Source organism: Electrophorus electricus, chromosome 1 (assembly GCF_013358815.1).
Source record: "Electrophorus electricus isolate fEleEle1 chromosome 1, fEleEle1.pri, whole genome shotgun sequence".
NCBI lineage: Eukaryota > Metazoa > Chordata > Actinopteri > Gymnotiformes > Gymnotidae > Electrophorus > Electrophorus electricus.
In genome coordinates, this window is record NC_049535.1 from 35,651,300 (window position 1) to 35,678,964 (window position 27,665).

At 44.6% G+C, this 27,665-nt stretch overlaps 4 protein-coding genes across 9 annotated transcripts in view; 1 reads left to right on the plus strand and 3 right to left on the minus strand.

Annotated features, from left to right (window-relative positions):
- The window catches only part of atp2a1 (ATPase sarcoplasmic/endoplasmic reticulum Ca2+ transporting 1), a 17,771-nt gene extending 5,817 nt beyond the window's left edge, over positions 1–11,954 (plus strand). Inside the window, exons 7-24 of one of the 3 annotated variants that reach the window (XM_035523679.1) lie at positions 87–167; positions 1,533–1,618; positions 2,178–2,475; positions 3,020–3,186; positions 3,387–3,475; positions 3,565–3,667; positions 4,528–4,659; positions 5,456–5,581; positions 5,802–6,020; positions 6,205–6,316; positions 6,620–6,843; positions 7,172–7,392; positions 9,001–9,203; positions 9,387–9,472; positions 9,820–9,953; positions 10,277–10,394; positions 10,497–10,614; positions 11,631–11,954. In XM_035523679.1, the coding sequence (XP_035379572.1) occupies positions 87–167; positions 1,533–1,618; positions 2,178–2,475; positions 3,020–3,186; positions 3,387–3,475; positions 3,565–3,667; positions 4,528–4,659; positions 5,456–5,581; positions 5,802–6,020; positions 6,205–6,316; positions 6,620–6,843; positions 7,172–7,392; positions 9,001–9,203; positions 9,387–9,472; positions 9,820–9,953; positions 10,277–10,394; positions 10,497–10,614; positions 11,631–11,668 (2,555 nt within the window). In that variant the 3' untranslated portion in view covers positions 11,669–11,954. Of the gene's footprint in view, positions 1–86; positions 168–1,532; positions 1,619–2,177; positions 2,476–3,019; positions 3,187–3,386; positions 3,476–3,564; positions 3,668–4,527; positions 4,660–5,455; positions 5,582–5,801; positions 6,021–6,204; positions 6,317–6,619; positions 6,844–7,171; positions 7,393–7,721; positions 7,799–7,828; positions 7,879–9,000; positions 9,204–9,386; positions 9,473–9,819; positions 9,954–10,276; positions 10,395–10,496; positions 10,615–11,630 lie in introns of those variants that run through there. The other 2 variants (XM_035523691.1, XM_035523686.1) reach the window with 2 other exon arrangements.
- A 193-nt stretch (positions 11,955–12,147) lies between these two features.
- Positions 12,148–18,884, minus strand: rabep2 (rabaptin, RAB GTPase binding effector protein 2). 3 transcript variants are annotated; one of them, XM_027032789.2, is made up of 13 exons: positions 18,621–18,884; positions 17,807–17,977; positions 17,500–17,588; positions 16,981–17,349; positions 15,531–15,626; positions 14,989–15,087; positions 14,710–14,802; positions 14,518–14,596; positions 14,404–14,415; positions 14,228–14,283; positions 14,028–14,126; positions 13,652–13,768; positions 12,148–13,490 (listed from the first exon to the last, which is right to left on the minus strand). In XM_027032789.2, exons 1-13 carry the CDS (start codon positions 18,670–18,672, stop codon positions 13,386–13,388), a joined length of 1,437 nt encoding a protein of 478 aa, XP_026888590.2. In that variant the 5' UTR covers positions 18,673–18,884; the 3' UTR covers positions 12,148–13,385. The 3 variants fall into 3 exon arrangements, with proteins under 3 accessions (XP_026888590.2, XP_026888589.2, XP_035379585.1); XM_027032788.2 differs by having other exon boundaries at positions 14,710–14,823; positions 18,621–18,881; XM_035523692.1 differs by lacking the exon at positions 18,621–18,884 and having other exon boundaries at positions 14,710–14,823; positions 16,981–17,344; positions 17,807–17,944.
- Positions 18,885–19,372: 488 nt separating this feature from the next.
- Positions 19,373–24,091, minus strand: si:ch211-11k18.4. Of its 2 annotated transcripts, none has more exons than XM_027032791.2 (12): positions 23,833–24,091; positions 23,366–23,477; positions 22,967–23,060; positions 22,814–22,868; positions 22,584–22,724; positions 22,111–22,271; positions 21,925–22,023; positions 21,231–21,376; positions 20,961–21,132; positions 20,616–20,728; positions 20,446–20,530; positions 19,373–20,110 (listed from the first exon to the last, which is right to left on the minus strand). In XM_027032791.2, the coding sequence occupies exons 1-12, from the start codon at positions 23,948–23,950 to the stop codon at positions 20,054–20,056; spliced, it is 1,353 nt and encodes a 450-aa protein (XP_026888592.1). In that variant the 5' UTR covers positions 23,951–24,091; the 3' UTR covers positions 19,373–20,053. The 2 variants fall into 2 exon arrangements, with proteins under 2 accessions (XP_026888592.1, XP_035383877.1); XM_035527984.1 differs by having other exon boundaries at positions 23,366–23,486.
- Positions 24,092–24,545: 454 nt separating this feature from the next.
- On the minus strand, positions 24,546–27,474 carry ypel3 (yippee-like 3). Its single transcript, XM_027032794.2, has 5 exons — positions 27,144–27,474; positions 26,151–26,269; positions 26,008–26,051; positions 25,783–25,891; positions 24,546–25,634 (listed from the first exon to the last, which is right to left on the minus strand). Exons 2-5 carry the CDS (start codon positions 26,265–26,267, stop codon positions 25,545–25,547), a joined length of 360 nt encoding a protein of 119 aa, XP_026888595.1. The 5' UTR covers positions 26,268–26,269; positions 27,144–27,474; the 3' UTR covers positions 24,546–25,544.
- Between the last annotated feature and the right edge of the window lie 191 nt (positions 27,475–27,665).

Consider the following 27,665-nt stretch of genomic DNA (forward strand, 5'->3'; position numbering starts at 1 on the left):
CACGCAGCACTGCGCTGACTGCATGCCACAGACTTTATGCACTATTTTTATTAGATTTTTTTAATGTTTGCGTTTGTTTCCTGCAGTTGGTGATAAGGTCCCTGCTGATATTAGAATCACCTCCATCAAGTCCACAACTCTGCGTGTGGACCAGTCTATTCTCACAGGTACAGCCTCCGGACAGTTACAGTACCGTATTACAGTGTTAGAAATACATAACAGCATCTCATCAGGTCTGCATGCAACGTGCTGGCTTACTGACAGAAAGCAGTGATACTCAACAGCCCTAATCTGTCTCCCTTATCAGCTTGCTTTCTATCTCAGATTCAGGGTCAGATTCAAACGGTGTTACTGACACAAATTCTTGCCAAACCATTGAACAGTATATTTATATAATGAATAAAATGGGAATGCAATTGAGAATAGGGGAACATGAAAAGAAAAACAAAAAATAAATGACTATGACAGACTTATACATGTTCACATAGATATTTACATATGACAGACTTATACATGTTCACATAGATATTTACATATGATATACATACACATGTTCACATATTTACATATGACAGACTTATACATGTTCACATAGATATTTACATATGATATACATACACATGTTCACATAGATATTTACATATGACAGACTTATACATGCTCACATAGATATTTACATATGACAGACTTATACATGTTCACATAGATATTTACATATGACAGACTTATACATGTTCACATAGATATTTACATATGACAGACTTATACATGTTCACAGATATTTACATATGATATACATACACATGTTCACATAGATATTTACATATGACAGACTTATACATGTTCACATAGATATTTACATATGATATACATACACATGTTCACATATTTACATATGACAGACTTATACATGTTCACATAGATATTTACATATGATATACATACACATGTTCACAGATATTTACATATGACAGACTTATACATGTTCACATAGATATTTACATATGACAGACTTATACATGTTCACATAGATATTTACATATGACAGACTTATACATGTTCACATAGATATTTACATATGATATACATACACATGTTCACATAGATATTTACATATGACAGACTTATACATGTTCACATAGATATTTACATATGATATACATACACATGTTCACATAGATATTTACATATGATAGATAGATATATATGTGAATATCCAAAAACAATCATGTAAATATCTTTGTAAATATCTATGTGAACGTGTGTGTGCATATATATATATATATATACACACACATATATATACGCACACACACACGTTCACATAGATATTTACAAAGATATTTACATGATTGTTTTTGGATATTCATTCTTGTCTGTAAGGGTATGGCAATGAAATACAGACTTCAAACCAGCTTTACAACCTCTGCAGTTTCTCTGAATCACATGCATATTTTCTGTCACCTTATTCTCAAGTAACAACATACCAGTTTTCAATAAATTAAAAACCCATTTTTCTCCCTCCTTCCCAGGAGAATCTGTGAGCGTGATTAAGCACACAGATTCAGTTCCTGACCCCAGAGCCGTCAACCAGGACAAGAAAAACATGCTCTTCTCAGTGAGCTGCCTCCTTCACGTTTTCATTCTATGTACCACTCTCTCCCTCACCCTATTTATTTATCCATCCTTCCTTCACTGTAGCACTTTATCTATCCACTCATCTATTGACCAACTGATTCATGTCATTCTTACTTTGTCTAAATATGTCATTTTCACTCCTCATTCTCTAATGCTCTCTAACACTCAACAGCTTTAAGAATTTAACATGTACATAACATATGCATAAGGCCCTGGAGGGGAATTAACACTACAGGTTTTTATCGACAGCATTTTCTAGTCCAGACTTATACATCTCACCCAGTTCTTACTGCCAGTCCTCTGGCACGCTCATTCTCTCTCTCTCTCTCTCTCTCTCTCTCTCTCTCTCTCTCTCTCTCTCTCTCTCTCTCTCTCTCTCTCTCTCTCTCTCTCTCTCTCTCTCTCTCTCTCTCTCTCTCTCTCTCTCTCTCTCTCTCTCTCTTGTTTTGTGTTTATTCTCAACCTCTGTTTTGATGTTCTATCCACTCATTTCAGTCTCCAACCCCCACCCCACCACACCCCCTCCTCCGCCCCTGCAGGGCACCAACATCGCTGCTGGCAAAGCCGTCGGCATCGCCGTTGCCACCGGCGTCTCCACGGAGATCGGTAAGATCCGTGACCAGATGGCGGCGACGGAGCAGGAAAAGACGCCGCTACAGCAGAAGCTGGACGAGTTCGGCGAGCAGCTCTCCAAGGTCATCTCGCTCATCTGTGTCGCCGTGTGGATCATCAACATCGGCCACTTCAGCGACCCCGTGCACGGCGGCTCCTGGATCCGCGGCGCCGTCTACTACTTCAAGATCGCCGTGGCGCTGGCCGTGGCTGCCATCCCCGAGGGTGAGAGACTCTGAATCAGCAGTTCAGGACAGAACAGATGTTTCGCATCTGACACATAAAGAACTAGTGGGCCAGAAATTTAAGACAGGCCACAGACAGACAGACTTGGACAGATATAGACAGATATAGACAGGCCATAGATAGACTTAGATAGACATAATCAGACTTTAGATCAAAGGTTTTCAGGCTAGTCCACATATTTATTTTGTTCCAGCTCTCAACACACCTGGGCAAGTTAATCAAGTGGGTTAGAGGGTTAGAGGTGTCCAACCATATGCAATATTCCAGCAAAACCAGCAAGATGGAAATGTACGTTTTCAGATGCGTTGTGAGAAGATGTTCTTATCTATAATTGAAACATTGAGTACTGAGCAGAGTCCTCTGTGTGTGTGCTGTGTTAAATCATCGGCGTATGTGTCTGTGTGCATGTGTGTGTTTTGTTAAATCACCATGTGTATAAATCAGTGTGTGTGCCTTGTTAAAACACCACCCATTTGTGTGTGTGTGTGTGTGTGTGTGTGTATGTGTGTGTGTGTGCTGGCAGGTCTGCCTGCTGTCATCACCACCTGCCTGGCACTGGGCACACGGCGTATGGCGAGGAAGAACGCCATCGTGCGCTCACTGCCCTCCGTAGAGACACTGGGCTGCACCTCCGTCATCTGCTCTGACAAGACCGGCACCCTCACCACAAACCAGATGTGTGTGACCAAGGTGGGTGTGAGATGCAAGTATATACACACCTGCATACACACACACACACACACACACACACACACACACACACACACACACACACACACTCAAACAGACTATACAGATGCGTTATCAGAAAACAGAAGTTGTACCATATAAAATGTAAATTAGCTCACATACACACAGACTGCCTAGAATCTGTTTCCTTGTGTGTTTAGATGTTCATCATTGAGAAGGTGGAAGGCACCTCTGTGACGCTAGATCAGTATGACATCTCTGGCTCCAAGTATACTCCTGAGGGAGAGGTGTAAGTGTTGCGCAAACACTCAGGAACCAAAATGAAGTAGAATCTCACATATACTGACAACACATACACACTTTCTCTGTTCCCTGCAGAACTAAGCATGGAGCACCTGTACAGTGTGGTCAGCATGATGGTCTGGTGGAGCTGGCCACTATCTGTGCCCTGTGTAATGACTCCTCTTTGGACTACAACGAGGTTAGCATGCTCCCGCTCTCCCACCTCCACACAAATATTATGTTAGGTTGGGTGGTGTGAACAGTGTCCCCCCTCAAAGTTGAAATGAAACCTACACCACTACCCTCCTCCATCTCTCCTCCACCTCTCTCCTCCATCTCTCCTCCATCTCGCCTCTTCTTTATCTCTAACATGTGTAGTTTCTCTACATCAGGACCATTTCACCTTCTGGTCAGTTGGAAATTCCATTTCAGCCTGCTTGTGAGACACTCTATGTGGACATGTGTATTTCTCTGAGAGAGAGAGAGAGAGAGAGAGAGAGAGAGAGAGAGAGAGAGAGAGAGAGAGAGAGAGACTGTATGTGGACATGTGTGTTTCTCTGAGAGAGAGAGAGAGAGAAAGAGAGAGAGAGAGAGAGAGAGAGAGAGAGAGACTGTATGTGGATTTGTGTGTCTCTGAGAGAGAGAGAGAGACACTCTGTATGTGGACATGTGTGTTTCTCTGAGAGAGAGAGAGAGAGAGAGAGAGAGAGAGAGAGAGAGAGAGAGAGAGAGAGAGTGTATGTGGACATGTGTGTTTCTCTGAGAGAGAGAGAGAGAGAGAGAGAGAGAGAGAGAGAGAGAGAGAGAGAGAGAGACTGTATGTGGATTTGTGTGTCTCTGAGAGAGAGAGAGAGACACTCTGTATGTGGACGTGTGTGTTTCTCTGAGAGAGAGAGAGAGAGAGAGAGAGAGAGAGAGAGAGAGAGAGAGAGAGAGAGAGAGAGAGAGAGACTGTATGTGGATGTGTGTGTCTCTGAGAGAGAGAGAGAGACACTCTGTATGTGGACGTGTGTGTTTCTCTGAGGTGCTGGAGTGATGCGTGATTCCTCTGTCTCCCAGTCTAAGGGCATCTACGAGAAGGTGGGTGAGGCCACTGAAACAGCGCTGTGTTGTCTGGTGGAGAAGATGAACGCGTTTAACACTGATGTCCATGGCCTGTCCAAGGTGGAGAGGGCAAATGCCTGCTGCTCTGTAAGTGTACTTAACCGCTCTGTAAGTGTACTTAACTGCTCTGTAAGTGTACTTAACTGCTCTGTAAGTGTACTTAACCGCTCTGTAAGTGTACTTAACCGCTCTGTAAGTGTACTTAACTGCTCTGTAAGTGTACTTAACCACTCTGTAAGTGTACTTAACTGCTCTGTAAGTGTACTTAACCGCTCTGTAAGTGTACTTAACTGCTCTGTAAGTATACTTAACCGCTCTGTAAGTGTACTTAACCGCTCGGTAAGTGTACTTAACTGCTCTGTAAGTGTACTTAACCGCTCTGTAAGTGTACTTAACTGCTCTGTAAGTGTACTTAACCGCTCTGTAAGTGTACTTAACTGCTCTGTAAGTATACTTAACCGCTCTGTAAGTGTACTTAACCGCTCGGTAAGTGTACGTAACCTCTTGGTAAGTGTACTTAACTGCTGTCAATCAATCAGTCAATCAATCAGTCAATCAATCAATAAAGCGTTCATTATCCACACAGGGCAATCCCAAGGCAGGCCCAGGAACACCCAACACACAAAATACACATCGACAACATAATAGACAATGTTAGTAGTCTCATTAACATAATCTGAAGTTCAATACAGTTAAGTTTAAGGTTATATAGAAGAGCTTTGCAAGGGTTTGCAAGAGCTGCTTAAGAGGTGAACTACATCTGCATCTCTGGCAACAAACACATGGTCGTGGTGGAAATGACTGGAAGGCTCCATAAAGTCGGTCTGTAGTTTGTTGCCTTCTGTGTGTTTAACCAGAGCGACTCTGTGTCTGTCTCCTCTAGGTCATCAAACAGCTGATGAAAAAAGAGTTCACGCTGGAGTTCTCCCGTGACAGAAAGTCCATGTCCGTCTACTGCTCCCCCACAAAGGCCTCCAAAGCCCCACTGGGCAACAAGATGTTTGTCAAGGTTAGTGCATCTGTGAGCAACACACACACACTCTCACACACACACACACACACACACACACAGTTTATCAAAGTGAGTGCTTCTGTCAGCAACACACACACACACACACGCTATATATCAAGGTTAAGGCTTCTCTCGGCATCTAAAGTTAAAACTCTCCATGTAAATATCTCATGGAGAATGTGCTCTTTGTCTCTCAGTAAATAACCTCCACCTGCAGGGGGCACCTGAAGGGGTGATTGATCGGTGTGCTTACGTCCGCGTGGGCACCACCCGCCTGCCCCTGACCGGGCCCGTGAAAGAGAAGATTCTGGCGGTCATTAAGGAGTGGGGCACAGGTCGCGACACCCTGCGTTGCCTGGCCCTGGCCACCCGGGACAGCCCTATAAGCAAGGAGGAGATGAACCTGGAGGACTCCACCAAGTTCGTCGAGTATGAGGTGAGACAAAACGACTGAACCCAGCAAAGGACCAGGGAGAAAACTGGGCTCTAACTGAAAAAAAACACCACACCCATGCCACTTCCTCTGGGAAGGCATATCAGATCTTGAACATTCTGCTATCCTCCGAGGCTACCAAGATCCAAGCTCCACTAACTCCACCACTCTATTTCTTCCTGCCCAGACGGACCTGACGTTTGTGGGCTGTGTGGGCATGTTGGATCCCCCTCGTAAGGAGGTCATGGGCTCCATTCAGCTCTGCAAGGCTGCTGGCATCCGGGTTATTATGATCACTGGTTAGAAGCTCTCTCTTTATCTTGCTCTCGCTCTCTCTCTCTCTCTCTCTCCATCACTCCCCAAGGCCTGGTTTCTTCTAACAGATGAATTCCAATCGTGTAATTTTGCCATGTGCTGTAATCTGGGTCCGGGTAAGCCCTGTCCCTTTTTTAAGATGCGACGTCTGCTTTGTGTTTTCAATGTCTAACTCACCATACTGGAGCCTCGCAGTCTTTGTTGTTCAAGAAGCAGCTCTTGTACACCACCTCTCTCCTCCCATCGCTGCTCCAACACGATGAATCGCTCCACTCTCCGTTTCCCAGGTGACAACAAAGGAACTGCAGTGGCCATCTGTCGTCGCATCGGTATCTTTGGTGAGGATGAGGATGTGATGGGCCGAGCCTTCACAGGCCGGGAGTTCGATGACCTGCCACTAGCTCTGCAGAGAGAGGCGGTGCGTCGGGCCTGCTGTTACGCCCGCGTTGAGCCCTCCCACAAGAGCAAGATCGTGGAGTTTCTGCAGAGCTTCGATGAGATCACCGCCATGGTGAGAGCTGACCGCTGTGTTCAGCCAGACAGGACCATAATGACCTCAGCAATGAGCACGTACCCGTTCACATTACAATTATGTCATCTACAGAAGTATGTCTGCTGTTTCAGAATTTTATGCATCATTGTTACTTTCTTTGTGTATTGTCTAGAACTAACCTACAGTTATTGAACCTAAGAAGTTATTTGTGAAGGCTCAGTACTGTCCTCAAAGATTTTCTTTGGTTTTAGTTACTATATGCTCAATTAGTTACTATATACTCAATTTGAAATAAATACACTGCGGGTGAAATCGCCAACATCTTGATCACATGCCCTCCAATCAGACTGGCGATGGTGTGAACGATGCCCCTGCCCTGAAGAAGGCGGAAATTGGCATCGCCATGGGCTCTGGCACTGCTGTTGCCAAGTCAGCCTCGGAGATGGTCCTGGCCGACGACAACTTCTCATCCATTGTGGCAGCTGTGGAGGAAGGCCGAGCCATCTACAACAACATGAAGCAGTTCATCCGCTACCTCATCTCCTCCAACGTGGGCGAGGTGGTCTGGTGAGCATCACGGCACTGAGCCAACGCTCTTTTCCATAGCCACTTACATATTCAGTGGATAATAACAGCATGACAGTACAGGACAGAGTAATGAAGGCAAGTACATGTGGTCATCACAGACGGGACGTGGGCATCCTGCTCTAGAGCATCCTGTTCTACCTGCTATACCTTCACAGACGGGACGTGGGCATCCTGCTCTAGAGCATCCTGCTCTACCTTCACAGACGGGACGTGGGCATGCTGCTCTAGAGCATCCTGCTCCACCTGCTATACCTTCACAGACGGGACGTGGGCAACCTGCTCTAGAGCATCCTGCTCTACCTTCACAGACGGGACGTGGGCATCCTGCTCTAGAGCATCCTGCTCCACCTGCTATACCTTCACAGACGGGACGTGGGCATCCTTCTCTATAAAGCATCCTGCTCTACCTTCACAGACGGGATGTGGGCATCCTGCTCTAGAGCATCCTGCTCCACCTGCTATACCTTCACAGACGGGACGTGGGCATCCTGCTCTATAAAGCATCCTGCTCTACCTTCACAGACGGGACATGGGCATCCTGCTCTAGAGCATCCTGCTCCACCTGCTATACCTTCACAGACTGGACGTGGGCATCCTGCTCTAGAGCATCCTGCTCTACCTTCACAGACGGGACGTGGGCATCCTGCTCCACCTGCTATACCTTCACAGACGGGACGTGGGCATCCTGCTCTAGAGCATCCTGCTCTACCTTCACAGATGGGATGTGGGCATCCTGTTCTAGAGCATCCTGCTCCACCTGCTCTACCTTCACAGACGGGACGTGGGCATCCTGCTCTATCTTCACAGACGGGACGTGGGCATCCTGCTCTAGAGCATCCTGCTCCACCTGCTCTACCTTCACAGACGGGACGTGGGCATCCTGCTCTATCTTCACAGACGGGACGTGGGCATCCTGCTCTAGAGCATCCTGCTCCACCTGCTATACCTTCACAGACGGGACGTGGACATCCTGCTCTAGAGCATCCTGCTCCACCTGCTCTACCTTCACAGACGGGACATGGGCATCCTGCTCTATCTTCACAGACGGGACGTGGGCATCCTGCTCTAGAGCATCCTGCTCCACCTGCTCTACCTTCACAGATACAGCTCGTCTTTAAATCCCTCCTGCCACCCCTCTTCTCTCTCTCTTGCTTTCTCTCCCTTCTTCTCAATTTCACTTTAAATGACCTTTATTGGCATCACAAAATCAGATTGTATTACTGTGTATAGAGTATATATACTGTAATGTGTGTACGTATATTCTGTAAATATATAGTATACACCCTGTACAGTGTATATATACTGTAATGAGTTTACCTATGAAGTATATATACAGTATACACTCTGCACAGTGTATGTATACTGTGTATATATATATATATATATATATATATATATATATATATATATATATATAGAGAGAGAGAGAGAGAGAGAGAGAGAGAGAGAGAGAGATAGATAGATAGATAGATAGATAGATAGATAGATAGATAGATAGATATACATAGGACATAAACTGTACCTCTCTCTCTCTCTCTCTCTCTCTCTCTCTCTCTCTCTCTCTCTCTCTCTCTCTCTCTCTCTCAGTATCTTCCTGACTGCTGCTCTTGGTTTGCCTGAGGCTCTGATCCCAGTACAGTTGTTGTGGGTGAACCTGGTCACTGATGGACTTCCTGCCACAGCTCTGGGCTTTAACCCCCCTGACCTGGACATCATGGGCAAGGCACCCCGCTCCCCAAAGGAGCCCCTCATCTCTGGCTGGCTCTTCTTCAGATACCTGGCCATCGGAAGTAAGCTCCAAAACCTTTAGGAAACTTTTAAAGCCACTGTGCTAAATCTCAGGCCCAAAACAAGGTTATCATCCTTTCAGCTTTGACTAGACAAACACTGGATTGTTATTTATTTTTACATATCTGGTATGTATCATGTGACAGCCATCTGTTTGCATGTCTGTCCGTGTTTTCTTTGCTCAGGTTACGTTGGCGCTGCTACAGTAGCTGCTGCAGCATGGTGGTTCATCTATGCTGATGATGGCCCCATGGTTACCTTCTACCAGCTGGTGAGAGTCCAGCATCCTCTATCTCTCCACCTCAGAATAACCACCACATAGCCTCAAACTTCATGATTGGCATTTCAGTTGGTTTCTCTAATCCATTTTATGAATCGGACTGGCAAAGGGGGGGATTAAAATTTGCCAGAACTAAAGAAGTTTGGATAGCACTGGGAAGTGAAATCAACCAGGAATGAGCAACGCAGGCATGTCACATGGCACAGAACTGCTCTATTGTCCTACCTCTGTGGTTGCAGTGTTTCATCAGATTTAGTTAGCTAGAAGATCTGGGCTGAATGTTTTTGATTGGTTAGCCAGCTCACAGAATGCTGTCTGAATGGCTCTCTGTCTCTCAGTCCCACTTCATGCAGTGCACCGCCGAGAACGAGGACTTCGCCGACATTGAGTGTGAGGTGTTTGAATCTGCCCCCCCCATGACCATGGCTCTGTCTGTGCTGGTCACCATCGAGATGTGCAACGCACTAAATAGGTCAGACTACAACAACCTCTTGATGCTTTAGCTCCTAACACACTAAAAATGCCTCAATGGTGAACATGGTAAAAAAAATAATCAATTCATACAAAGCAAAGGAGAGCAACCACATCCGGTCTCGAGCCCGGGATTTTCAGGAGGCAAACGTGTACTCTGACCACCAGAGCAAATATGTCTCCGATACAGCAGACATCACACAGTTACTCTCTTGAGTGATGGTGTCATGCTACCCTCCATCAGAGGGTGTCTACATCACATAAGTGCAAGTTCTACGAGAAATTCATGTCATAACCATCATAAACCTTTGTGTGTGTGTGTAGCTTGTCAGAGAATCAGTCCCTGGTCCGCATGCCGCCCTGGAGTAATATCTGGTTGGTGGGCGCCATGTCTCTGTCCATGTCTCTACACTTCATGATCATCTACATTGATCCTCTACCTGTGAGTCCGTCCACCGCCGCTCTGCCCCTGAATGTGCAACTAAAATGACCCTGTGCATTGACATTGTCTCCATTACTGACCGTGTTGTCTGGCTCTCTACAGGTGATTTTCAAGTTGACTCACCTGACCCTGGATCAGTGGGTGGTCGTAATGAAGCTTTCACTCCCGGTCATCCTCATTGATGAACTGCTCAAGTTTATTGCTCGAAACTACCTGGAGCGTAAGGAACACACACACACACATACACACACACAAAAAAAAAAAAAAAAAAAAAAAAAAACAATCAAGGGAACATACAAAAAACACTTTCTTGTGAAAGGTTGCTATGAAATTGATGTTTCTATCATTTTGTTTTATTTACACAACTGTAGATTGCTCATAGAATCTATAACTTTTGCTAATTTCATACTAGAGTTATGCAATAACTAGTTTTGGAGAATGATTATGAAACATCTTCCTCTTAGTCCATTTCCTGTGCAGTACCAACACTGCTCTCGGCGAGGTCTTTCCCACAGCACATCTCTCTTCCTCTTATTGTCCCGCCTACATGTGATATTCAGAGAAATACTGCACAAGTTTGTGTCCTCTTCACATCCCCCAACCCTTTCACATGAACTCACCTCCATCCTCTTCCTTACAACCTGCTCTGATCTTCCCTAACCTCCAAACTTGGATCCGTCCATCCTGGATTTATTCCCGCCTAATCCTGTTCCCTTCACAATTCCTGTAACAGAGTAAGGTATCCCACAATCCTCTCTCCCTAGGAAGTTGTTTGGTTGCATGTGAGAAAATGCCATCACATGCATGTTATTGCCTTGTATCATGTGCGTGTGTGCGCACCTTCTTCTCTTGGAGCACTCTAGAACACCATTAAGGCCAATCAAATATCTGTTGAGCCAACTGACAGAATCACATCCCATATTCATAATTAAGTCTGGACAAAAATAACTCCATTGTATAATTAGAACATTGGATTCAACAAGCTAAGAGTGAGTTTGACTGAACATATCACATTCACATGTGTGAGACAGCAACTATTTGACTTTATTACAATTATACAGTCTGCATCGTGTTTCAACTATAGTACTATAGTAGTGTGCATTAAGATCACAGTAGTGCTGGTTTACAGCTGACTTATCAGCCTTTACATTAACCCAGATGGCTAAACTGAAGATAAACATCCACACTGAACTAAGTGTGCTTCCATGTTTGACAGAGCCTGTTCTCTCCCCTCAGAGAAAGATGACAACCTGGTGTCGAAAAAATGGGACTGAACACTAGGAGGGCAGGAAACAGAAGAGACGAAGAGGCCAATGATGAAGCGCACCAAAGAACAAGGCTGCTTAGCAACTGGGAAAGGAGTTCACCAACTAACCAATCACTTTACAGGGATCATCATCAAGTAACCACACCCCAAAATGGGAAATATATAGAAAAAGAGCTAAACAAATTTGTTTGATTGTATTGTGATTTAAATTAATATATATTTATAGAATAATAAACAGTAATCTGATATTCTAATGATTCTATTATTTTAAAAAAATAAAGATATATATTTAAGAAAAAGTGCCTTGTGTGGATTTGTGTTTTGTGCATGAAGGAAGAACACGAGCACTGAGAAAATGCTAAAAGCTAAACCCATGGGTTTTGGCAAGATTTGGAGAATGCACATGCTCTGTGGGACAATACCGCACGCTTCTTCCTGCCTGGAGAATGCAAGTACATGCAACCATCAACACACACGAGCCCAGCATTCAGCCTTGGATAAAAAGGAAGTTTAATAAAAGACATCCAAGATGAAATCTGCAAGAGGTAAGAAGTCCTGAAGGAAAACAAAACTAGACCTGCAATGAAGCCAGTAGCTAATGTACAGTAAGTAGTATGATTAGTAAACCCAACAATGGTGCACACCCACACAGCATGATATCATTATACCAACACAAATCAATCCATTCCTACATAATGACCAATATTATGCACATGTTCCAGACAAGGTATAGTCTTAGACCACAAAAGAGTTGTAAGATGCAACTCTAGTGAAAACGCAGGGTCACAGTAGCTCACAGCCTACAAGAGTTCACAAGGTAAAGCACCTTTCCAGAGGATGAACAGTACAATATTAGTCTATTTTCATGCCCCACAGTAAAGCATTTGCCTTTAAGAAAGATCCTCTAGCGTCCCCCGTGGAAGTGTTCAGACATACACCAATTCTTTATGTAGGCCTGCCCTGATTTTGACATACTGGTCCAAAGACAGTAATGCTATTCCTCTGAAAATGGAGTTTCCACACACTAAAATGCCATGTGAAGTGTATATTTGATATCTAGTTTAAAATGTTCTCTCATTCCTATATCAAAGCTATTCCTTGCCCTCTTGGGCTGGTGAACACTTGCCGTGTTCAAAACTGAGAGGGAGTTATTTGAGGAAAAGAACTGAACAGGTGATTAAAACCACATACAGCATTAAACCTTGTTTCAGTATAAGGAGATGGCGACCAGTCAGCATAACATCAAAACCAGGAATGACATGATAAACCTGCAGTGTTTTGTGTCAAGTTATAACATTCATGACATCATACTGGCATCATCTATGTTTTTATAACATCAAATATGAGACAAAATTTGGCACTTGTTAAGTTTGACAGTTATGAACATATAGCTGTTTACAAATATGAGAATGTGTTGTGTGTGCATATAAATTAAGATGGCAAGAGTCATCATGAATCTTGGCCAAGAGAAACTCTATATGAGTTTGATGTCTGCATCATGACAGTGTGCTAGCTTTGCTTAAACCTCAAGTATAACCAACTGTTAGACCTGTTTGAGAAAATATTACGCTTACTTCTGTATTAGAAAATGTCTGGCTAATGCCACTTAATGAGAACAGTGAGAACAAGTCAGAAGGTAAGCTGGCACAGTTAAGGGCTGGTGCACGTCTGTGCCTGTAAGGCAGAGCTTTGGTCCACAGTAAAGGCGCCGGTCTCCACGAGGCTCACGAGGCACTGCCGGGACACTCGGCCTCCACCTCCAGTCCCTCCCCAAGCACTTGCCGCACCTGGTGCAGAGAGTCCGACTGCCGGATCTGCTCCAGCTTCACCTAGAAAGTGGAGAGAAACACGCAGGAACAGCTGACGTACTGGAGCCCATAATCACCAGACTGGCCAGTGTGTCGAACGCTTTAAACAAAGCCGTGATAGAGAGTGAAGACTGGCCCACTCAGCGGCGTGTTAGTGCGAGTCTGTGTGAGGGGCAGCCAACCTGCAGCGACTGGGACAGTTGCACAAAGTCCTTCTGCACAGCCTGGCTGGTGTCCAGCTGACTGCGCAGACTGATGACCTGACTGCGCAGCTCCAAACACTGCTGCTGCAGCACCGCCTGTGAGGGGAGACGGGAAGCACAGCAGTGTCAGGACAGGAGGTTGCGTGAGAGTGGGAGGCAGAAAGGATAAACACACATCATAGGGGCTGATGTTTAGGAACAGCAACACACAGAAACCCACTCCCTAAGTCCTATGCTCCTGTAGCTCAGCATGAAGAGCCAACAGAGCAAAGTGAACAGGACCATGGTAGGACCATGGTAGGCTCACGCACACACTACTCTGGAGTCTCTGTCTGCGTCTGGAAGGGAAGTGTACCTTGTCTTGGCTCTGTGTTTTGCAGTCTCTCTGTAAGTGCGACAGCGCCACCCGCAGGCCCTGTAGCTCAGTGCGGCACTCCTGAAGCTCACCCTCCAACTATACACATGGGCACACGCATATTAAAGACAATTAAAGCATTAAAGAAGAATAAAACAAGCAATCCATGTGCATGTCTATTTCAATAGGTTTCCACATACCTTGTCTTTTTCACTTTGGATGCGGTCTGTCTCTATTTTCAAGCTTGAGAGCTGGACTGAAGTGTGCACACACACCCGCACACACACACCCGCACACACAAATACTGGTATACGGCCCAACCATAGCTGACACACAGAGATTTCTGGGAGAATTTAAATGTTAAACCTTTACTCACCCTCCAAGACCTCTGGGAGAGCAGACAGAGATCATGAAAGAGAGAGCACACGGTTATTATATGGACCAGTGACATGCAGACATGAGGCAGGGAGGCAATGGAGATCACACACACCACTCTCCTCTGTACGCATCTCCAGCTGTTCCTTCAGGGTCACGATTTCAATACGCAGCCTCTCCTCAGAGTGCGCTTCCTACACGCGCACACACACACACACACACCAGATTCAGCTCTCTCTCGCACACATGCAGATGCACACAACACAAGTGCACATGCAAACAGGCATGCAGACAGAAGGCCTGTTACCTGTAGAGCAAAGAGGGGGGGGTGTTTGTCTCCTGCAGGGCTGTTCTCCTCCTCCTTCCCTTTGAGTCTGCAGAGTTCACTACACACTCTTTTCTGTGAGAGAGACAGTTCTGTCTGCATACAACACAGGGCCATTACCACTACTGGCCACACCAACAAAAACATGCAAACATACGTACATACAACCCTCACTCACACACACACACACACACACACACAGACACACACACCTCTTGCCACCAACTCATTCGCTGTGTGCGTCATTTAACTGGCACTCACCAATCTGCTCTGTACAGCACTTTGTGTTTGGCTGAAGGATCTTTGCAACTCTTGAAGGAGGGTCTCAGAGGTCTGCACTTGAGACTGGAGCACTGACACCTTAGTAATAGAGACACACGTACACAGACACGCACACACGCTGTTACGGGCCCTCATGCTTCCTCCTCCCTAGCACTTAGGGGCACCACAGGGCTCTGTGCTGAGCCCCTCCTCTGCCCCCTCTACACCTACAACTGCACCCCCACACACACCAGCAAGTTTGTGCATGATTTGACCATGGTAGGATTTATCTTGGCAGCAGAGCCTACAGGGATGAAGTCCAAGGTCTAGCAAGGTGGTTCTCCAAGAATAACCTTATCCGCAACTCTTCAAAAACATCACCGAACTCAGGAAACAGTGCCTGACCCCTGACCCACTCTACATGCATGTGCAATTTCTCAATGCCATATTTTAGGTCTATAGTCTATTTTAAGTGTGATTGTAAATTTAACGTTTTAGGACATGCTAAGGGATATCATGTGAAATGTCTGAGGTCTCGTTACCTGTTTCTGGGTCTCTGTGGACTGTGTCTCTAGCTCTTTCTCCATATCCAGCTTCTCCTTTGTCATACGGTCCAATTCTCCCTGCAGCTCCGACACCTGAAAGCGTAACACAAAGCACCCATTAAAACAATATATGCATCTTGTGTTGGTTGGCACTCAGGTTGTGGAAAATGAATATATAAGACGAGACAGAGCTGAATTCAAATTAGGCAATCCCTTTTTTTTTCCTGGGGGAATTTTAGCTAATAAAACAGATTTAGTTCAGTTTTAATTCACCATTTCAGATTTGTGGTAGGTCAAAAATGTACACTCACTGAGCTACTGTCTTTTAAACATTCTGGAAGATCAGTTTGATGTAATGATGTTAAGACCAGTTGACATAAAGGACTTAACTGGATGCACCCATGGCTGCACTGCAGACTCTAGCTTTACAAAGGAAATTCAAACAACTCAGGCAAGACCCCCACAAGTCCAGCTTTTGAGGAGCAACTCCCACACAAACTCTACTAAACTAATCTAAACATTCTGGGACCATACAGATGCTGCACTGTTTGGAAAGGAGGCAGAAATGGAGATGAACGTTGTCTTAAAGCATGCAGACAGGCCCCACATACACGGCCAACTTAAGAAAACGGTCCAGTTATATTAACTTCCATCTTATTCTATGACTTTAAGCTTAAACATTTTTCATTAAATATGGTACAGCAGGTAAAAGTAAACAAGACATGATCTTTACCGATCATTACTACTGTCGGAGTTCGACAAGAAGGTGTCGGTTCTCAAATGTTGCTTACTCTGTATACCAAAGACTGTAAAATCTCAGGAATAAAACAAAATTTTATTTAAAAATGTTCATGAATTTGTTCCAAGGTTGTGAGTTAATGACAACGGTTTTATAACTGCCCACAGGAAGAACACGGGGAGACTAACGAGTAGCATTCCACATGTGCTACACCATGAATACAGTGCTCCGTTTTCAAATACACACGTTACAACACTTAAGATGTTTAGATTAAAGCATGCAGCACTATTTCTAAGAGGCAATATGCAACACTGGGAAAAGTGTAATGTTATTTCAGCTAGTAGATAGCTTGCCTAAGTGTATGGTTCTAAATATGTGTAAAGGTGGTTCTGTGGACAGTGAGTTGTTTTAACTATGTGAGGAGTGTATAGATTTATTTAATGCTGCTGCTTTGGGATGCAAGAAGAGTTTCAGAGGATTCTCACAATAAGGAAGGTAACAAGATATCACATGGTGCCGTTAAAAGACTATCACAACATATCGTGTCAGATCATTGAACTCTCTCATTACATGCCCTTATATACAGTCAGAACACAACCACCATCCTCTGCTGCTAGACATGTCCTACACTATCACTTACATTAAACAACTGGCCCAAAAAGCTCCAGGCACCAGGACCACAGCTGCCTCTACTAGCGCCGCACTGACCTGCGCTTGCAGCGCATCCCAGTCTGCATGCGTGACCAGCCTGTGGCCTGGCGGAGGCAAGTAGATAGCTTCAGGCACCAGGGTTCCAGTGGAAACCAGGGAGGCTGTATCGTCTTGAGGGGGCGTGCGCCTGGGCAGGGAGGGCGTGTCCATAGAGAAGGAGGAGAGCGAGGCAGAGTCAAAGTGCTGGGTGTAGAATCCCTCCATGTGGAGGCCTGCGCATCCTGGGTTGCAGGGCTCTGCCATCAGTTCCAGGGGTTTACTGTCCTCCTCAGCACCTTCAGCAGCAGGGTCTGCGGGGTGGGGGCGGGCTACGGGCGGTGTCTCAGTGGGTGGAGATGTCTCCATCCTCCCCTTCTTTATGCTGTCCTACGGTGGTGGGGCAGGGGTGTAAAAAAGTGACAGAATGAGTGGGTCACTCAAATGGTAGCAGAACAAAAAGAGGAGAAATGAAGGAGGTCAGTTTTAAGGTCACACACAGACCATGTTATGGAATTCCCCTTTCATTAACACACACACCTTGTTGTACGGAGTGACCCCTGCCCTCCTCCACTGAGCACGCTCCGACTGCAGCGCAGATATCCTGGCCTCATACTGGGAGACGGTCTCTGAGGAAGGTAACGAGAGAACAGAAATCGAAGGGATGAAAGCAGATTTAGATTATATCAGTTTAAATTGTAGTCTCTCTGTGCACCCCCATTAATGTCTAATAGTGTAGCTTGACAATGCAAGTCATCTGGCCACAATAGGTGAGAAGGAATTTTATTTGGTATCAAAGATTAACGTATTCAGGTTCTTCACTCTTCCTTTCGCTTTCTCTCCCGACCTCTAAAGGCCTCTTGGAGTGACTGGATCTCTTGGTCATAGTTTCTCTGCAGTTCCTGCAACTCTTCCTGTTTGCTTAGCTCGCAGATCGTCGCGACGCCTTTCCAGTGCTCCAGCTGAGCTCTGCACTCCGCCAGCTGAGTCTGCGAATTCGCTTCGGACTCCGGTGGAACTGAAAAAGACAGAACTGAATCGCAAATTGCTTTAAGATTTTGCAAAAAGATTGGAAGACTGGAAAGAGAGTAAGGCTGGAACCATGCGGTCAAACAGGACTGATGTGACGCAGTGTTTGGTGTAACCATCGCCAACATTGTAACTGTAATTAATACGGATTTGAAAGGAATGTATTAAAAATAAACATAAAACTGATAGACATAAGGAGAATATCCCCGCTATTTACAAAAAACATTTAGAAATTGGTTCACGGATTCAAAGACACCTCTTCTACTGGGAGACTGTGTTGTTAAACCACTTGTTGATCGCAGGTTTCTGGATGACACAGAATACCTACTGCCAAATAAAACTAAAATGTCAAAAAAAGACGTTTATATTTCGGAACACAATAAACGCATTTTTGCAAGCTAAATGCACGTCTGTCAATGCAAGTCCAGGTAGTAACTTGGCTAGACGTGAATGTTGAGGCAACTGGCTTGCTCTCCCACGCCATAAACCTCTGTGGCAAGCGTTCACCCTGCAGCTTTTACTGCTTATCTTAACTTATATCACTAATATCACTAATAGTGAGCTCAGTGACCATGTGCACACACAGCTAAGCGTTTTACTGAAAGCTAAAGCTAAGCTAACAGGCTACATACCGACACTGTCGCCGGCCTCGTTGAGAGTCTCTGTCTTATCCGTCACTTCCATGATAAAACTCTTCAAACTAGGCACGTCCCATCCGCTTTACTGTGATACTGTTAGCTGGATACAACCATGGACATCTATTCCTGCGTCCTGTGAGCGCTAATCTGAACTAAAGTTCACACAGCCAGCTCAGCTCTCTGAAAAGACTCGAACAACTCCTGCACTCAGGAAACAACTTTCCCCGGTCCAACTCTGCGGATATTGCGTCACCATCACTCCCGCGAACTTTACAGGGGAAGCAACAGGGCTCCAGCTGTCTCAACCCAGGGAAAAGCAACAGGGCTCCAGCTGTGTCTCAACCCAGGGAAAAGCAACAGGGCTCCAGCTGTGTCTCAACCCAGGGAAAAGCAACAGGGCTCCAGCTGTGTCTCAACCCAGGGAAAAGCAACAGGGCTCCAGCCAGCTGAGTGTCTCTCAACTCAGGAAACACCAGTCCGTGCCTAGAACAGACGAGAAGTGAAGATGCGCCTATGAGTAGCTCACTGGGCTTTTCGACTGGGTTAACACCGCGCATGCTTGAACAAACACTCTTCCTAAACACACTACAAATTTACTAACGACGCTCAGTGTTTTGAGAAGTTTGCAATAGCCAATATTATGTTGGAATCCGACAAGAAACCGATTTTGACTGAAGCAACCTGCCTAGTTTCTCCAGACGGAACATCTCACGCTCTATCGCGTACTCACTCACTCAACAAGCAGCAACGATGCAAGACTTGTTAATTTATTACAATTTATGTTAACTACAATGAGACGACTAAAAGTGAAACAACTGCATACAAAAAGGTTACGCTCAGTAAAACCAGATGACATCTCTGCAAAGCTCTGGGCATCAGAAGTGACTTGGAAGTCATACAGGAAACATATTTCCTTGTGTTAAAACATACTTGAGGCACACATACACGTTTCAGCACACTGTAGAAATAACCTTGAAATTATCTGTATTAATGCTCAAAACATGACCATACAGAACTTGTGGTCCAAAAACATCATGGGGTCTCTTTTTTTTTTTTACAACTTTACAGCACATCTGGCAGCAAACGTGGAGCAGACAGTACACATACCAGTACACAGTCTCTAGGAGCTTCTACAGTGCATGTCTTGGTTGGGATGGGTTAAGTGCATACAGTAATAACAGCCTTAACATGTGCTGGCATTACTGAGGAAGAAAAACACCACATACAAAAACTAGCTACGGTAATTTCTTCCCCTAATAGGTGAAATGAGCTGGTATGTTATGGCATCTGGGCGTCAGCCCTGACAAGCTACAGTCTGCGTTATTAGTGGTCTTCTGAAGTGCAGGAAAGTTTAGCGGTGCTGTGGTCATTTCCTTCATGTTCCTTCTGTTCACACCATCCATCAGGCATTCCATCCAAATCTGCTCCTAGTTCATATCCTGATCGCCAACACTCTGCCGGAGGTACTCCTCATAGAGCTTCTTCTGCATAACAGCACAGACAAAAAGTGTTCATACAGAGTTAATAAAATTAAATACTGTGTGTGCTTACTGAGCAACTGCTCATCATATTTTCCTGTGAAACATTTATATTTTCTGAATTTAGCAGAAGCTTTTATCCAAGGCGACTTACAATACAATACAATTTGAAGGTTAAGGGTCTTGCTCAGGGGTCCCAAGAGTGGAACCTTGGTAGTGGTGGGGCTTGAACCAGCAACCTTCTGATTACTTGTCAAGTACCTTAACCACTGAGTTACCACTGCCCCTATAAAAACATATAAACACATGCACACACGTTCAAACATGTGCGCACCCCCCACCTTTTGGGTCTTCACCACTTCCTGTACATACTCCAGTTTTTCCTGCAGCTGCCTCTTTTGTTTCCCTGAAAGGGTATACTGAGTGCTGCAGAGAGAAAACACACAGTGATGTATGAGAACACACACACCCTCCCCTCCCCAACCATCCAGACACATCCACTCTTACTGACCGGGAAGAGAAGCGTGCGAGGATGATAAGGATGAAGGAGAACAGCGCAAGTCCACCAAAAATATAGAGCTGCACTTCCCCGGACATGGACTGGAACGCATTCACTACTGGAGACTACCGAGTTAGAGCAGAAGAGGGGGAAGACGAACACACAAACACACGCAAGTAAGGTCATTAACACAATCATATCTGTAATGCTATTGTGTTTCTATTGTGCTTTCACACATACTCCATCACGCTAGCACATTTACACAGGATCTACACACATCAAAATACTTCCACTAGACTGCATTTTTCCTCTCTTAAATCATATTACACATGTACAGACACACCCCCACACACCCACCAGGTACAGCGCAAGTGTTTCTGTGCCATTTGCACCCAGCACCAGGTCAAGCATCTCCCTGGAGACGCTCCCAAGAACCAGGGTAAAGAGCAGCAGGAGGGGCGTGGCAAATCCGAGCAGCCCCAGAGCACAGCCCTTACAGCGGGCTCGTCGGTTCTCCACGCTGCACCGGCTACAGCAAAAAAAGAGCACAGGGGCAGGTGTACCTGGCAGCACCGCGATAGTAATGTACAGAGGCTGTGTGTGTGAGAGAGGGAGTTGTGAGTTTACCGGTCCCTACTGAGAGTGTCAGTGATTGCATCAGAGATGACCTCACAGTCTTTCTCTAGGGCATTGAGCGTGTGCTGCACCGTCTGGTTGATGGTCTTCTCTATGGTGCGACACACTTCCTCTATCTGATTGACACATCGACTGGGCTGTGGGTAAAACAGTGAAAAAGTGTAACAAAACCCAATGCCACAGTTCCCACCCACGGTTAACAGTGAGGTGGAATGCAGCTGAGAACTGTGTTTATGTGTCTAGCTGAAAACACGCAACTGCCCTGACCCTCCAAAGCTGGAACCGTCAGTGCTAAATTAAAAGCACAATAAAGACATGTCCTGTCTGTAAGTACGTAAATTCAGCTTTAGTATTTTAGCAAGAAAGATACCCAACAGTATTTTCCAACTAAAAATGCTGACATTAAAAGTAAAGAACAGATGTTAGAAGGGGAAACACACCAAAGGATTCAGTGTGTTAGTGGGTAATGTTAAGTAAACCCAAATGTATCTTGTACTTTTTCTTACTGGTGTATTTCACAAACTTGACCACAAATACAAGGTTGAAATATCAGACTACCAAAACCTGCTCTTCTTTGCAAAAGTGATTCATAGTTTCTTCTGTAGATGCAAGCCTGGCCTGTCTCGGTTTATAAGGTTATAGGGTCACTTCACCTTTGATATTTGGGCGAGCATGTGTGTGGTACCTTATTGGTATTGGGGACGTAGATGGTTGGCATGTCAAAACCGCACTTGTTAAGCCCTGGACGTTTACACAACTCCTGGACGATCTGCATCATTACACGCTGAAACAGCCAACCGAAACAGTGGTGTTAGGATGGACAGATCAAGATCACAGCGAGAGAGAGAGAGAGAGAGACTGAGAGAGAGACCTGTCTATCAGACTCTCCGCCGGCCTCATCGGCTTTGCTGAGGTAGAAACGCAGGCGATCACCCTGAGTCTCGTTAAGCTTCTCCACGATGTTGAGGGTGCGTTTACACAGAGCTTGACCCATAGGGTCAAAGAAGACGAGAACCAAATCACAGAGTTTTCCTGGAAAGAAGAAAGCACACTTTAACATGCAGAGCTGCAAATGACAAAACAAAGGATAAAGCCAGTAACAGGACACCCACCCACCAGTAACAATTACTGCATTTAGCTGACGCTTTTATCCAAAGCAACTTACATTTATGACTGAATACAACTTGAGCAATTGAGGGTTAAGGGTCTTGCTCAGGGGCCCAACAGCAAATGAGCAACAGTGGCAACTTGGCAGTGGTGGGGCTTTCAACTTTCCGATTACAAGTCAAATCACTGAGCACCACTTCCCACAGACACCACACACGCCAGTAACAGGACACACACCTAGCCAAAGGATGGCATCATCCACATCAAAGGGGTACTTCATGTCTCCGTCCACCAGTCCTGGCGTGTCCACAAATGTCACCAAGCTGAAACGTTTCTGTCGAGAAGTGCAAATCTCGGTGCCAAGATACTCAGACACACCTGAAGAAAAGAAAGTTAGCAAACATGAATTTCAAGCACAGAGATGTCCAACAGAAACCTCCTTAGCATGACTGACATTGATAACGAACCTTTAAATTCCTGAAGTGGCTTAAAATGGGGATACAGGTGGAGGGTTGCATTACCCTAAGAGATCAAAGGTCAAAACAGAGACAAGATGGCAGACCACATTTTGTGCAGGTTTTTAGTAACCAGAGTACTCCATTTTGTGCCACAATATTTACCGTAAGTGACTCTCTCTTGCGTCCACTCGTAACAAAAGTAAAGCCCTGTGTCTCTATGGCAACTCCAGTCTTTTGGATGTGCTCTTCCACATACCTTGGTAAAAATGTTTAAATAAGAGACAGAAAACCTACACACGAGTGCACACATGGGCCCAGAAACACAATCAAGGGTCATACAAATTTACATCGGTAGATTGACATTTACAGCATTTATCTGATGCCTTTATGCAAAGCTGCTTATATTTTGACTGAACACAGCTTGAGTAATTGAGGGTTAAGGGTCTTGCTCAGAGGCCCAACAGTGGCAACTTGCCAGGGAAAGACTGAACTGCAACCTTCTGATTACTAGTCTAGTACCTGAGCTACCACTGTCCCAGACACACACTCCACAATACTTACCAGTTGATAAAGGAGCTCTTTCCAGCCGAGTGGTTTCCCATCAGCATGACAGTAATCTTTTTCCGGGGTGGCAGTAGTGTCACTCCGACGGACTCGGCTATTGTGATCAGCCCTACAGAGCCAAATAAACGCAATATGCTGCTTATTCTCACTGAATGTTAGCAAATCTAACAAAAATCAGTTCAGTAAACAAACAAGTCAACTTTGGTCTTAGGATCAATGGTCAAGTACCTTAATTCATTATTTTTTATTCTAATCAGAACCAACTGTGAATTTCATTCAATCTTATTTAGAAAAAACACGTGAAGACCCGAGCCGGTTAGCCGACATTAGCTTACGGCTATCGTTAGCGTCACAAACGGCTAAAGCCGCAGTGAAGCAGCTACAATGACATATAATAAAAAATGTTTTAATGCTCTGCTTTGGGCGAGATGTCCTATTGAACTAGAAGAGCTAAGTTAACTTACCACTGCTCGTATCTGTGTACATCTCATGGCAATCCCGTAAAATGCGCTCATCACAAGATATGCTGCCAGATACCGCGTTTGCATTTGTCGTACTCCGACTCTTATTTTTTCCAGACATTTTTAACCGTTATCCAAATTCTTAGGTGAACAGGTTTAAGTTAAAATTTTAAGGAAATAATCAGCTATAGAACTCTTTCAAAAGCCACAGAATGTTCGTGTTTGTCGATGAAAGTTTAAAAAAACCCGGTCTGCTGGAGAACGCCGGCCACGTCAACAGATATTCGCAAAGACCTTCGGGAATTGTAGTTTAAAAATTCCAAACCGATTCTTTAAATCCCAGAGTATTAATTAGCATTTAATTAATATTCATGATGCACTTGAGAAATGCAGACACTAGAGAGACCCTGTGACTTCTCATTCATATCAGTGTTTCTAAACTCCAATCTGCTTGGATTATACAAACTATATGACCATATATAAGGCCATAATTACCAGAAAGACACAACATTCCAAATTCCCATTATCAGGTGAACATTCAGGATCCTGGACATTCATTTGAATAGTAGTCTTGAAATATTTCAAATGTAATTACCCACTAGTTACCTATAAGATGCTTTTATGCATATGTGATCTCCAAAACACTAAATATTACAGATCACATATACAAAATATTGCATATTCATATTATTTCTCAATAATGACTTAAATGAGAGTTGATTCATCACATAATTTAATGGAAGTACATTACCATTTATATAACAAACTTTAATGATTTGCTAAATCAATTACATATGTATTTGCTATAGTGTTTCCGCTAACATGATCAGATGTGTATCTGTACATGCATCTTAGACTGTATTTACATTTTCACACATACAAAGAAAAAAAAAGACAAAACCAACAATGAGTTTCCCAAAATGATATTCTACAACAATTCTGTGAGCATTACATGATGTGCCTAACAAAAAATAGAGGACTCCCCTCCCCTTCATGCTACAACTCATCAGCAAAAAGTTCTTACACATGCAGCCATTCTTGCTCTGGGATTCCTGGGATCCCACTAAATGAAGCACATCAAAGAAAAAACTGCTGAACTTGAAGAGGAATGCACATTTATCCCAAACACAAACACACACACACACACACACACACACACACACACACACACACACACACATGTAAACACGTACACAAACAGATAAAAGTGATGTCTCATGTGGCACATACCACACAAAGTAATACGCGAGTAAAATGCATTTTATACAAAACAAAAGTCACTCTCACAAAACCTCGTTCATTTAAATCTAAATCCGCAAAATAAAATGGAAAGCAGTAAAAGTGAACATTTATCCCAGCTTTGTGAATTGCACTTATCAGGATGAATGTGAGAACCTGTACATTAATTATGTCACGATTCAGTGGCTTCAAAGAATCACGAGTTCCCATATCCACACATGCACATGTCTCTTTCACACATGTACCCCTACCTTTCTCCCCTAACTGTCAAATGTAAAGGTTGTGCATTGGGATATCAAGATGGAAGATAAATCTACAGTGCTGTAGATATATATATATATATATATATATATATATATATATATATCTCAGTGTGTGTGTGTGTGTGTGTGTGTGTGTGTGTGTGAGAGAGAAAAGGTGCATCATGCTGGTCTTGACAAAGCTGCAAGCTGTGGACAGAATAAGAAGCAAGAGCTTCAGTCCCAGCCATTATCTTTAATCATATGGGAGAGTTCAATAATGAACTTTCCCTCCTTATACTTCTGACTCAACTCGAAGGCCTGCTCCTGCAGAGAGACAAACACAGTGGTGATGAAGGCAACAAGGAAAAGCAGTTCTCTCAAAGCCAACGTGCCTGGCATCTGCCTGTTTGACGGTGACTGTTTCTTTAAGCTGTGGGGCATGTGTATACACTAGTGTTGGGGGGGTGCTTACATATTTCCAGCCCAATGTGGTGTGGCAGTTCTCACAGTAAATGTCAGCCACAGCATGAAGACCAGTGAGTAGCAGTCTCTCCTCCGCTGGACCACAGCCCACATTTACCCTGCAATTCCCAAAGGTAGCATGCTTGAAATATCTTCCAACACACCAGCCGAGGTAGTGAATGAACCAGATTCTTGAATTTCCATTTGGTATAACTATTCCACATCAGACACTTACACAGAGTTAAAGAGATAGGCACGACCCTGGCTCCCCTGGAAGGACTGGAGGAAAAGAAAAGATACAAAAGATGCAATTCAGTCTTTTGGTCATCAAATAACACCATCAAATAATGTGCTCAACTACTTATTCACACACATCACCTTGGAGATGAGGTCGTCGTGGCTGGCCAGGTGAGCACGGCAGTGGACACAGCTGTAACGGCGGTGGCAGGTGTCCAGGTAAGCCTGGAAGGTTTTGGCCTTGGTCAGCTTCACCATGACTGTCCATAAAAGAAAAAACACCACACCAGCAAAAGAAATATGAGGGGGGTATTCAAAAATGGCAACAACGCCGATATGCAATGGGTTCACGGTCTTTTCCTAAAGTTTAATGATTTATTGGAATAGTACACGCTGTCAATCACGATGGTATCTGGAAATCTGCTATCAAATTTCCACAAATGATTATTTTTAAAATAAGTAGTTTGAGGTCTCACAAGCGGGCCATTTATTGACGGTCTAATCCGAGACGCTTCCGGATGCAATGATATACCAGGAAGCAGAGAAACACCAAAGTGTCCTACTTCTCTGCGCCGCGCGCCTGCAGATGCTCCATATACGGCACGAACGGCAGCACGAGGAGATTTGAACGTGCACGCACACAGTCAGCTGGCTGGACAGCTAGCGTTAGCATAGTTAACCAAGCTAGCTAGCTGTACAACTCAAGCTTCGCCATGCCTGTGAACAGACCTGGAGCGCTCTATGCTGCACACAGTCGGTGTGAACTAGTTAGCGCCTTTATTTAGTAGTAGTAATAATAATAATAATAATAATAATAATAATAATAATAGACACGCTCCAGTGTTGCCACAGGAATACAGCCAGCCCGGATAGGCGGTTTAGGCTGGCAGTTGTTTTGCTAGTTATCCCAGCTGGCTAATAGTCATATAAAACACGTAGCTAGCGGATCTTATGCCAGGGTTTCGCAAACACTTAGCTAGTGAGACAACGTTTTCAAAAACTTCAGCCGCGACGTTAGGGACAGTCAGCTAACCCAATGTCACGTTTTAAAGTCATCCATGAGGTGGCTGGCTGTTCTGACGCTGCTGTTCTTAAGGCACCAACAGCTGGCCAGACATTTGAGTAACGACTCACCTAAATTAAAAGGGCAGTTACAGGACTTTCCCCGGAATAATAACCCAGCTGAGAGACATCAGGGGCGGATGATGTGAACAGCTCCTCCGCAGGCAATACGCAACCAAACAAGACAGCAGCGCTGGCGCTCCTTCCCTCCTTTCTCTTGGCCTCGAGTCTCCTCCGCACTTTCACATAGGTGCGTCTGTGTGTCCTTTCTAAAGATTAATGGACATAAACGACGGCAAAGACACGATTCTGACAGTCCAGCTGGTGGGGACACGTCGAAACCAAAATATTTGCAGCGAGCGACTTTGTTTACGAGGAACACGAAATCGTTTCGGCTACGTCACGCAGTGTGAAAACGAATCATCGACCAATGAGAATGCGCAGAGGGCTTCTGAATGTCAGCCAGCCAATCAAACGCAACCGTTCATGTGGCTCTGCGCCGCCCTTCGTGTTTGGTTAAGTCTGATCATGTTTGTCGTTTCAAGACTCGTTCCTAACGAACCTAGTAAATTCTACAGTCTGTAATAAAAGAGA

What these genes read in the sequence shown, in the direction of transcription:
- rabep2 (XM_027032788.2), bottom strand. Translation starts at nt 18,672, where the DNA reads ATGGAAGTGACGGATAAGACAGAGACTCTCAACGAGGCCGGCGACAGT. An exon ending in ACTCCAAGAGGCCTTTAGAG is followed by an intron (nt 17,589 to 17,806) that starts GTCGGGAGAGAA and finishes TACCTTCCTCAG; the next exon opens with AGACCGTCTCCCAGTATGAG. An exon ending in AAACACAGAGCCAAGACAAG is followed by an intron (nt 13,769 to 14,027) that starts GTACACTTCCCT and finishes CTCCCCTCACAG; the next exon opens with GCGGTGCTGCAGCAGCAGTG.
- si:ch211-11k18.4 (XM_035527984.1), bottom strand. Translation starts at nt 23,950, where the DNA reads ATGTCTGGAAAAAATAAGAGTCGGAGTACGACAAATGCAAACGCGGTA. An exon ending in GTACACAGATACGAGCAGTG is followed by an intron (nt 23,487 to 23,832) that starts GTAAGTTAACTT and finishes TGCGTTTATTTG; the next exon opens with GCTCTGTAGGGCTGATCACA. An exon ending in CTCGCACGCTTCTCTTCCCG is followed by an intron (nt 20,531 to 20,615) that starts GTCAGTAAGAGT and finishes TTCTCTCTGCAG; the next exon opens with CACTCAGTATACCCTTTCAG.
- ypel3 (XM_027032794.2), bottom strand. Translation starts at nt 26,267, where the DNA reads ATGGTGAAGCTGACCAAGGCCAAAACCTTCCAGGCTTACCTGGACACC. An exon ending in ACGACGACCTCATCTCCAAG is followed by an intron (nt 26,052 to 26,150) that starts GTGATGTGTGTG and finishes CTTTTCCTCCAG; the next exon opens with TCCTTCCAGGGGAGCCAGGG. An exon ending in GCCTATCTCTTTAACTCTGT is followed by an intron (nt 25,892 to 26,007) that starts GTAAGTGTCTGA and finishes TGGGAATTGCAG; the next exon opens with GGTAAATGTGGGCTGTGGTC.